The sequence below is a fragment of the Prionailurus bengalensis genome, chromosome B3 (assembly GCF_016509475.1).
Source record: "Prionailurus bengalensis isolate Pbe53 chromosome B3, Fcat_Pben_1.1_paternal_pri, whole genome shotgun sequence".
NCBI classification, from domain to species: Eukaryota; Metazoa; Chordata; class Mammalia; order Carnivora; family Felidae; genus Prionailurus; species Prionailurus bengalensis.
The window spans coordinates 120495725-120507797 of record NC_057355.1 but is presented as its reverse complement, the minus strand read 5'-3'; the positions used below and the strand labels follow the sequence as shown (position 1 = coordinate 120507797).

General features: G+C 39.3%; 1 protein-coding gene across 3 annotated transcripts in view; it reads right to left on the bottom strand.

The window, feature by feature from the left end:
• YLPM1 (YLP motif containing 1) overlaps positions 1-12073 on the bottom strand; it is a 75103-nt gene that overhangs the window by 58589 nt on the left and 4441 nt on the right. For all 3 annotated transcript variants that reach the window (XM_043556637.1, XM_043556639.1, XM_043556638.1), the window contains exons 2-4: positions 5928-6164; positions 4830-5009; positions 3069-4063 (exon numbers count right to left, since the gene is read on the bottom strand). In XM_043556637.1, the coding sequence (XP_043412572.1) occupies positions 3069-4063; positions 4830-5009; positions 5928-6164 (1412 nt within the window). The remainder of the gene's footprint in view (positions 1-3068; positions 4064-4829; positions 5010-5927; positions 6165-12073) is intronic.

The window sequence follows — 12073 nt, the reverse complement described above, 5'->3', positions numbered from 1 at the left end:
TGTTTTTTTTACTTAGTTACACAAGAGAAAAAAGAACTATGCTTGGGAAATAGTCACAAACTACACTCAATATGAGCCCAGAGAGCAAAAGCAGAAGAATAATAGAAATGGAAATGACATAAGCTAGACTGGGGGAAGGTTTTAAAAACAGGGTAGATGTGAGCAGGATCCAATTCAAAAACAACAACAAAAAAAGCCATCCTTATCTAAGCTGCAGGCGAAAAAGCTGGAGCGGAACATACATCTAAAAGCAATGTAATCAATGTTTCTTAAGATTTCAGCAGGCCAGAATGTTGGCCCAAACCTAACCAGATGACGTGTAAAAACCAAGTCTTAGAAAAAGAGAAAAGCAAAACAAAACAAAACAAAAACTGCACAAGTTCAGGATGAGAGAGACCTGGTTTAATAACAGCTAATGTGAAAAAGACCAGGGAAGCCAAATGGGTGTTAATTAAGCTCAACATAAGCCAACGCTGTGAGAGTGAGGACCAACAAAAGCAATTTGTTTAGTTATCCATTTATGTTCTTCATAGCAAAGTTGGTAATGGGTTCTATGGCTCCCTGCGTCTGAAGTGTTTGTTCTGAAGGAGACTGACCAAAGGCCCTTCACAAGACAATGAACAACGTAGCAGGAGGAGGCTAGAACCAATGTTAGTGTGAAAAGAAAAGAAGAATCTGAGTTTATGTGACGGCAGAGAAGAGCAGGTAAGGCAGGATCGGGGAGACAAGAGCGTGGCGTTTAAGTAACTGTAGGGACACACTATAGTAGGGGGACAGGGTAATTCATTATGTGTTGCACCACAAAGGCAGATCGAATCAACAGGCAGAAGTGACAGCAACACATTCAGGTTCACTCAATATAAATAAACTTCCCCCAAACCTGTCAACACCTTATATAGCGGTACGCCTGATCACAGTGCCAGTGTTTAATCAGAGGCCATCAACCACTTGTCACAGGAAGTAAAATGAACTTAAATGTGGATCAGAAGGCCTTGGATTCTAATTCTATCTCAACCATTTACTAGCTACGTCATCTGAGGCAATTCATTTATAACCTCTCCAAATCTCAGCTTCCTGTCTATGTTTACTTCATGAGATCACGGAGAAGAATAAATCAGGTAATAAGAAGTAATAATAATAGATGCAAGACCCAGGATGACAGCACCATATGCAGCACATATACGAGTTGCTACAGAGGAGATACTGCACTAGATAGTTGCTAAGATCCTCCTAGCACTGAAATTATTAAGGTACCTTAAGGCAAGAAAAAACTTAAAATAGGTGCTAAATTTACAACAAGATTTGGTAGGCAAGGCAGAAAATATTAATATGAGAGAAAAAAAGAGAGCAGGAAATCTGTTTCACAAGGTGTTAAGAATGTACTTTTCTGATAGCAAATTAGTCACCAGATCTAAAAGGCAATGCTTAATCCAAGAGATAAGTAAGAATACAAATTAAAAAGTTACACATTCCAAATAAATCAAGACTACAAAATGCACTTGTAATCACTGACAGTATGAATATCACTGAATCATGGCACGAAACACATGCTTAACTAATAGTGCTTTCACTTTGGGGACTCTCCGGACTCTGCTCCCACTGGGTGTGGACTCAGGCTCTACTTTCCCAGTTACGTGATATTGAACAAATTACTCAAACTGCTCAGTCCCAGTCTGTAAAGGGTAAATGTAGGGTATGAACCTGCCTAGTTCACAGGCTGCTGAGAAGATTCCATGAGATAACATACGTAAAGCCTCTGGCAAGGCTTCTGGTACCCAGAGGAACTCGTGTTAATTATGTGTTGCACCAAAGTGGCAGATCTAGAACAGGTAGTAGTTACAGCAACACATTTAGGTTTAATGCAAGAAATAAACTGTCTAGAAAACTGTCAACACCTTATACGGTGGAGTTGCCTCGCCTCTAAATAGCTTTGACTTTGGATGGAGTTTTGCACCATGTTGTTTTCAGAGTTCCAAATTTGGGGAACAAATGATATATTTTGTTTCCAAAGGCTGAAATTAAGTTTAAATTAAAAATGATAATGTAGATACATTGACCCTGAGGTGAAAAATTAATCAACCTACTAAGTGGAAAGAGCACGTTTACAAGACAACATACTCAGCACGATCGAATTTTTCTGATGTATATGTTTTTAAATTATTGTTTCTAAATGGTGAAATTAGGGGACTTACTTTTTAAAATATTTTTCTGCACTATCCAGATTTAGTATAAGGAATATGTATTTCTATCACAATTTTCAATTGGAAAAAATACGATTGAAAATGTTTTTCTATAGGAAAATTAACATTTAGGTCAACTTGGGTAGAAGAATACACTTCTATAAACTTGAAAAAATGAATTTAACACTTTTTAAAAAGCAAAGAAGAAACTCAGAAACTACTAGTTAATTTTTCTGTGTGCTTTTCTAAATAAAAATGTGGTTCAGACAAAAGGAAAATATCTCCCAGATTAAGTGAAATATACAGGAAATAAGCTCCATGGGGGCAGGGATTTGTCTGTTCTATTATATTCACTGCCATAAGCACAGAGCAGGAATCAATATTTGCTGAGCAAATGGATAAAAGTCCTATTTACCCTTACACTAAATTTTGTTGCTTTATTTCACTAGAATATTGGCTTATTCGTTTTTATCTCCAACAGCTAGCATATTATCTAACAAAGAGAAGTTACCAATTCAGTTATTTGTCAAATTAAAAAAAAAGATAAATAAATTTGATAAATATTACTTTTATAGCTAAAAGGTCAATAAAAAATTGGTAAGCATTACTCTGAAACATGACGTTCACCCTAATTATAATCTTTACATATAGAATAAAAGCAGTGACATCAAAGAAATGGGGCATGTTACTATTTCTAGATTTTATTATGTCACATCGAGTAAGTGAACAACACTAACATTATTAATTGTAAACCAGGAATATATATAAAAGTACAGAGAGAATATAAAAATCATATAAAAAAAGCTTTTTATACCAAGGCCTACCCAGCCTAAATCAACAAAAAAGCCAAGCCAAACCAACCAATCATCCAAACAAAGGCAGACCTACCTTGGGCCTCTTGGGCCTTCCAAGTAACTGCTTCTAGGAGGATCTGGAAGCAGTCCACCTGACCTCACTGGCATGTCCTTGACTGCAGTGATTGGCTGAGATGGAGCAGCTGAAGACTCCCCAAGTCCTTGCTCAGATGAGAACGAACTATATGGCAGAGTAGACTTGCTCAGAGGGGCTTTAGAATTCACTTGTTCTGATGGGCTAATAGCTGATTGCAGTGGAGGATGGTAGGTTGAGGGTGGGGCTGAACCAAAAGACACAGGAGTGGGAAGCAGTGCTGGTCTAGGTTTCTCTGGAACCTGTGAACTCTGAGAACTGGAGGCGGGTGGAACTGGGGCCGTTGCTAACTGAGGAGGTATCCCTTGTGGAACCCCAGGGGGAGGTAATCCTGGAGGAGGTGTGGCTAAAGACAATGGTGGGAGGGGCAGGACAGGCGGAGGTGCCGCTGAGGAGAGAGATGGTGGGGGAAGAACCGGTGGGGGCCCTGCAGAAGAGAGGGAAGGTGGGGGAAGAACCGGTGGGGGCCCTGCAGAAGAGAGAGATGGAGGCATCACAGGTGGGGGCACGGAGGTTGGGAGAGAAGGTGGCATCACAGGTGGGGGCATGCCAGGCGGGGGCACTGAAGCAGGCAGGGCAGGGGGCATCACTGGTGGTGGCAATGATGGAGGCAATACCGGAGGGGGCATTGTTGGTAGAGGTGGAGGCATCTGAGAATATGGAACAAAAGGAGGTGGCATTGACATGTTCCCCATATACTGGTTCTTCATGTTCTGAAATGAATTGACTTTCTCCTGGAGATAGGTCTGAGTCGCTTTCATATGTCCCTGCCATGTTTTCCACTGCTTCTCATACTCCTGAAGCTGATCTTTATGAGGATAAGAATGGAGCTGCTCCTCCCACAGCTGAAACTCCCGCTCCCACTCTTGGTAGAGATGTTGAAACTGTTGCTGCTGCATCTCATAATGCCGCAGCTGCACGTCTACAGACATGGTCTACGAATAAAGGGGTAACAATTATTCAAGACATTCATAGAGGAGAATTCATCAAAAGTTAAAATATTAATGAATCCAGGGCATTTGAAGTCTTAGGAAATCAAAACCCTAGAGACTTTGGGACACTAAGGATAAGCTTGTTACATCTCTTCAGTGATGATCTTTCTTCCTTTGACTCGTTTCTGTAAGTTATCACCGAGATGGAGAAACCAACTAAATACCAAAGCAAATACCTATCTCAGCAATAATTACTTTTCAGGTTTTTAATATTACCGTGGATCATTTTAAGAACTTGAGAAATGATCCATTATTATAGACACACAGACACAAGTTTGTATCTTCAAGATACAAGAAAAACAAGTATCTTTTATGGTGTATTTCCTTAGGTTTTTATGGTGGTGGCTTTGATCTTTCTGATGGATTTTGGCTTGTCTGTCACTGTAGTGATTTGTAGGCAACCTGAAGCCACCTGGTAAGAATCTCTGGCTCTTAAGATCCTCAGCAACAGTGCTCTAACATCCACCTCGGCTGACATGACCAGGAGACTCCACTATACCTGCCCCACCCCAAGAGCATTTCCATAAAACCATACTTCCCAAATCCCTGGTGATGTGACAGATAGCTAACTACCTGGGCCCTCCTAGGAAACATCTATTTGTCAGTATTTAACATCCTTCCTTCTTCATACTTAAATCTCTCTCAGGAATAACAACTCCTTTAAATGACTTGGGGCAACTTCCCACGTGTCAGCGGAGGAAGCACTTGCCTGCATGTGCGGCGGCTGCTGTATAATCTGCTGGTACTGTTGCAGGATCTGCTGTAACTGAGTGTGCTTCTGCATTATTCCCTGATACTGGAAGCCCACTCGATGTTGTTGGTGCTGCTGCCAGTGTGCTGCCGCGGCCTGCAACTGTTTCAACCGGGCATCTTCTTCCGGGTCTTCAGACTACAGTTAAGAGAGAATATATTCTTATGTAAGTAACAAATCAGCAACAAAACTAACAAGAAACCTGAATATTTTACAAAGTAGTATACTATAAAGTCCAGAACCCCTACAACCCTGGCTGACTGAGAAAAGCTATTTTATGTTTAGATAAAAGACCTGGCTCTATTTAGACTACGGGTTACAAATACTAATACAAAGGAGTTTATAAATTCCACAGTCTTCATTGGAATAATAATCCATCCCGCTGTCCCTAAGTAGGGCGATCATTTCCCCCAAAAAGCAAATTTACAGCTATGTCCTTTGCCCTCTAGGAGAAACCTTTTTCACGTTAGCCACTTTTCACCAATAGACGACAATGTACTCATTATGGCTCAATAAAGTTTCCACATGGCCTCTGGGAGAAAAGTACCTTTGGATCAAAGTGAAACTTTCCATGTGTCAGTTAATATGTTAAGTGACAAGGATTATCACATTTCATGCTTCAACAGCTCTTTAAGATAGCTACCACCCATTTTGCAGATGAGGAAATTACAGCACAGAACAGTTAACTAACTTGTGCAGAGTCACCACCAGCAAGTGGCAGTGCCTCGACTACAGGCTGGGCAGTCTGACAACAGAAGCTGAAGCTCTTAAACACTGCCCTGTGCTGCCAGTATGAAAACACCCTGGTAGCCCGTTAGTCCTTAGAGACTCTCAGTTCAGAAGAGTGTCTAATTCTTTATTCACTGAAACCATGAAAAAAATGCCTTTTCTAAATTTGATCAGGCATTCATCTGATTATTACGTAACAGAATTCTACATGTACTTAAAAAAAAATACATAAAAACATATATCCGTTTCGACAAAGGTATATATAAATGAATCAGGAAAAAAAGCTGAATAATTTAGTAAACACCAAGTAATTAATTTTATGGTTACCTGGGGTTCCTCAGGTGGGAGAGGAGGTGGTACCTCCTCATTAGGAGGTGGTAACGGGGGCTCCTCAGATGAAGGGGGTTCTGGTACTTGACTGGTGGCAGGTACTGTAACTTCTTCTTTAACTGGCTCGGGGGCATCCTTTGCTAGGACAGGACCTTTTTTGTGTCCTGGCAAATGTACTTTTGTCCTCTGCTGCAAACTAAGCAGGTGCTGTCGATACCAATACTGCTGCTGTTCCTACAACAGAAGCCATTTTTAAGAATTGTAATTAACAATCCTACATATCTGAAACTCGGTGTTGACAGAGACCTGCGTTGGTATCTGTGTTCACAGGTCTATATGTAAGAAAAGGCAAAGCTGGACTGAGAAAGGCACATAAGTACACGAGATCTTTCCATTCCTCCTCTAGATTTACACATTTAAGTTAAGCAAATATATTAATTCAACATACTTCTCTACTCTCTCAACACACACGCTTTTGGAAGTGAGAGCAGTCTTTTTGATAAATGCTTTCAATATTCACAGCTGCTTGTTTTTAATCTGCCATTACTTGGTGTGGATTTATCAAGGAGTCTTGTAGTTAATGAATATAACCAAGTAGTTCTGTCTCTTCTCTGCCTTCTCTCTCTCCAGTGCTCTTCTGTCTTTTAAACACCTGTTATATCCCAGCTATATACACATAAATGAGAATATACTGTGTTTTAGAATGCTATTTATTTTAAAAGTCTCAGCTTTGTCTTCCAAATTATATACTTCCAATAATTCAATTTTCTGGAAGCTTGTTTTATGCTTCCACTTTTAAAAAGTTACAACAAAAACAAGTTTAATGCAGAAATAATTAGAAAATACACCTGATCCTCATTATTCATGGCTTCCATATTTGCAAATTTGCCCACTTGCTAAAATTTATTTCTAACTCCAAAATCAATACTCAGGAATCTTTGGCTGTCATTTGTGGACATGCGTGGCAGAGCAGTGAAAAATCTGAGTTGCCTGCCTTGCACATTTCCTGCTGTGACAGAACAAGGCCATGCTCTGCCTTTTTGTTTGGCTCTCATACTGTAAATAAGTGTCCTTTTCATGGTCTATTGAGGACCACATTTTTCAGATTTCTGTGCTTTTTGTTGGTGATTTTGCTGTTTAAAATGGCCCCAAGTATAGTGTGGTGTGCTGTCTAGTGTTCCTAAGTGCAAGAAAGCTGTGACTGATGTGTTTAATACAGAAAATCTGTTGTAGATACTAACGTCATTCACACCCATGTGTTATAGTGCTATTGGCTGTGAGTTCAATGTTAATCAACAATATACATTAAATAAGGTGCCATTAAACAGGAACACATATGAAACAAGGTTATGTATTAACTGGTGGGTGAACATGAGACCAAAAGCTCATAGGAACCTAACCCTGTATTTCCCCTGGGAGCAGTGGTTTAGTATTCATTAATTCAATGTTCCTGGTCACTTTTTTGCCAGTGTTCCTGGCAACACAAATAAGGAGAATCAACTGTACAAATAAGCAGTAACTGATGAATTAAAATCAATAAAGAATCTCACCACGCAGACATAACTACAGGATCTTCATTTTCCCAGTATTCATTATATAACTCCCTATGGTTACAAGGTTGCATAAGGAAAAAAGTTGTCATAACACTAAAATATTCACTAATGTAATACCCTTTATAGTTCCATAACTAACAACAGCATGCATTTCTACTATAATTATAAAGGTGCAGGATTTTACGAAAGTCATGTTGGAGAACTTAGGAACTCATTACTGATAGTTGAGGATCTAGCCTAAGTCCTGTCAATTACAACCAAAACATTTTTTAGAATAAGAACTGCAAAAGCGAAGGACATGAATATTAAAGGTTGAAAACAGCTCCTGGGAAAATTGATAAACCCCTACATTTTTTTCAACATATCCAAAACCAAAATACAAGATGATATATAATACTGCCATACGACTTTGCAACAAAAATTATAGTACAGAAACCAAATCAACAGCAGTCTTTGTTCATTCTAAGACCCAGCTATTCCTAGGGCGCCTGGGTGGCTCAGTCATTTGGGTGTCTGACTCTTGATTTCAGTTCGTGAGATTGAGCCCTGCATCAGGCTCCACACTGAGAGTGGAGCCTGCTTGGGATTCTCTCTCTCCCTTTCTCTGCCCCTCCCCTGCTCACACTTTCTCTCTCCCTCTCTCTCAAAATAAATAAACAATAAAAAAAAAAAAAAGACTCAGCTATTTCTTATGATTTTGGGCTTTGTTTTTTAAGATTGTGTTCCAAGTCAAATTTTTTATTTTTTACAATAAACTTTTGGTTCCTGTGTTAAATGGATTCATTTTCCTTAGATTCAGGGGAATTCATCACCTTTGGATAACCAGGATTTCCTACATTGTTAATATTTTATTGTACATCCTCTTTAATTTCCCACATGCAAACAAGATGCATAAAATATATACATAATATATACTCTTTTCTCACTAAACATAATGTTTTGTTATCTGTTTTTTCACTCACAGAATAGAATTTTCTTGGGAGAGAGTTGTCTCATGTTTTTCTTATATCCTATCTGGTGCTTACACATACTGCTGGAGCACAGGAGAACGTCAATAAATGGTTATTGATCAAATGAAGATCAATAACCATTGATCTTCTAGGCCACTCCTTTCTATGACCTGAACCTTGCTTCAAACCATTGGGAAGAATAAATTCCATCTCACTAACTACATCTTGCAGTCTGGGTCATGACTGGGCCTTTCTGTTTTTAATTACCATGCACATAATCATCAGCTCCAGGGATATAATTACTCTTCCTATTAAACATAAAAACAAAACAAAAAAACAGGACACTGACCATGCAGGTGACAATAATGTACCATTAAAACATTTTCAACTTTCTTCCACTATTTGATGAAAACAGCAACAGTCTTATCTTTCAGCTTAAAAATATTAATAAACTCAGTCTCTTTCAAGCAGAAGTTAAAAGTTTCCTTTAGTTTTTAGTTGCTTTGAAAGCATTGCTAAAAGATACAAAGACGCAAACCACCTTACATCAACTAGAAGCCAATAGCTACAGACTGTACAAGACCTAGATTCTAAATCAATTTATACCCATCTTATTATCAATGTTTCCTAGACCTAGTCTAGGGTGAAGAACCTTGTTGGAGGGGCACCTTGGTGGTTCAGTCACTTAAGCATCTGACTCCTGATTTTGGCTCTGGTTATGATCTCAGTTTGCAAGATCAAGCCCCACTCTGGGCTCTGTGCTGTCAGTATGGAGCCTGCTTGGGATTCTCTCTCTCTCTCTCTCTCTCTCTCTCTCTCTCTCTCTCATTGCCCCTACCCCACTCACGGTCTCTCTCAATATAAATAAACCTAAAAAAAAAAAAAGAAAAGAACCTTGTTGGACCTTGAGTAGTTGTTGATGTACTGATAGCATGCATTGTAGGTCAATTTCAATTTCTACTTCATATGAACACAATAAGCAGAAGCCAGATCTAATTCAATCTTAGGACTAGGCTTTGGCACATTTTTAAAGCTCTACAAATGAGCATCATTCAGACATGTCCTCAGTGACTCCAAAAGAAGGGTGTTTTTAGCTCTATTGTAGAAAGGAATGAAACCTGTCTGGACTTCCTAATGAAGCCAAAGCCAAACTAGTGGTCAGTTCTTCTGGTTGTTCCATCGTATCAGACAACTCCATCTCACATGGGATGTTAGTTCATAGGTAGAGGAAAATCATTGCACATGTCACATTCAAGAAGAGACTGAACGAAGACAATTAAAAAGGATGTAAGAACTATTTGTCACAAATATCATTACCAAAAAAGATGCGAATTTATTCAACACTTACTGACCACTTGCTGGTACAGTAATGAACTATGTGCTAAATGATTTTCCAAGCAGGGAAGTATAAAGCAAGAGAGTGTGTGAGGTGGGGAGGGGAAGGAGAGACACAGAGAGGGAGAGAGAAAGGGAGAGAGAAAGAGAGAGAGAGAGATGTTGCAGAGATTAATTTTAGAAGGTTGCCTTTCCTATCCAGGTTATTATAAATGCCTGTAACACTAAATGTCCTATGTCTTACATCCTAAAGCAAGGGGTGGGGAGAAATCTGGTAAAATAATGAATTGGTTTTCCATCTTTTAGATTTATTTAAAGTGTTTATTTTCAGTATTCTTGAAGTGCACATTCTACTCCAGGAATCTTAGTCCCATCTAAAAAAATTAAAAATTAAAAAATAATGCTCCTTTACTTCACCTCTTCCTCCAGCTCCTGCCCTCATTCTCTCTCTCTCTCTCCTTCAGTCAAACTTCTTGAAAGAGTTGTCTATACTCACCATCCCCATTTCCTCACCTTCCATCACTCCTCAAATCAATGCAATATGGCTTCAGTCACTATGAAACTGCTCCTGCCAAGGTCAACAATAATCTACATGTCAGTAAATGCAAAAGATAACTCACGGTCTTTATCTTGCTTGACCTCTCAGTGGTAGTGACACAGCTGACCACTCCCTCCTCCTAGAAACAGTCTTCTTTGCACTTCCGTGGGACTGCACTGTCCTGACTTTCCATCTATCCGCTTGGTCTTTCTTCTGTTGGTTCCCCTAGATACTGAGACTCTGCGGGGCTAGGCTCAATATCCTTTAAACTCTATCCTTACTCTACACACACTCCTCAGGAGACCTCAGGAGGAACTAACATCCCATGTGAGATGGAGTTGTCTGATACGATGGAACAATCAGAAGAACTGACCACTAGTTTGGCTTTGGCTTCATTAGGAAGTCCAGACAGGTTTCATTCCTTTCTACAATAGAGCTAAAAACACCCTTCTTTTGGAGTCACTGAGGACATGTCTGAATGATGCTATTTCTGTGCCCCAAATACCATTTTTATGCTGATGCCTCACAAGTCTATCATGTCTCCAAGGTCTCGATTCTAGACTCTAGACCTGTATCTAACTTCCAATTGGACATCTCCATTTGGAATCATGTGTCTCAAGGACCTCAAACTTAGTAGGTTTAAAACCAAACTCATGTTTTCCCCTCCTCCCCAGACGTGCTCTTCCCCCTCTTCCAGGTTTTCCTATTTTATTAGTAAATGGGACTACCATGTACCTAGCAGTCTATTCCAGAAACTCAGGAATCATCCTTGCCACCTCCCTTTCCACTACTACTCAATCTCCAATTAGATTCTAGTATACAAATACTTCTCCAGTCTTTCCACTTGTCTCTATCTCCACTATTTACCATCCAAGTCCAAGCCACTATTATCTCTTGCCTGGATTATTCTAAGTGCTCTCTCTAAATCACCCTTGATCTTTTCAATTCCACTCTCCACACTGTAAGCACAGTGAGTTTTTCAAAAATGCCAATCTGTCACATTTGACTATATAAAATCCTTCAATGTCGTCCTACTTCCCAAAAGTCCTCATAGGCCCACCCTGATCTGGTGTGTGTCTACCATTCACACCCTGAGCTTTCAGTAAGCCTTACTTTAAATGCTATCTGGATAATTCCCACTCATTCTTCAGGTTTCACTTAAATATCACTTACAAAGGGAAACTTCTTCAACTCAGTTACAGCTCTCAGCTATATCCAATCATTTACAAAAATATTTGTTCTTCACCTACTATGTGCTAGACCCTGAGCAGGGCACTGTAAATACAATGGTGAGCTTAAAACAAAAAAGCAAAAAAACCCTCACCTTTTCCCACTCCTCATCAAACAGTCTAGTGATATTTTAGGCATATTTTACAATTCCACAGCACCTTGTGCTGCTCAGAATTACCTATTAAATGGCTTGTTCTTCCCATTGGAACAAGTCAATGAGGGCAGGTGCTATGTAAATTTTCTTCACCATTTCATCTCTGGTACTAAACTAAGGAAGGTACTTGGCACATAGTTGCTACTCAATAAATAGCTGAATTTTAAATAAATGACTAAAAATTCTAATCAAAGTCAACAGCTTTACCTAAATAAGTTTTGAGAATAAAAGGATAAAGTCACAATTTATGAAATAAAGGCTAGTATGCACTTTACCTAGCCAGTCCTTTAAACGTACAGAAAAGTTAATGCTTCAAAAAAGATACATTCCATTAAATCATCAATGCTTTACTCTGAAAACTAGAAATTAGGGCGCCTGGGTGG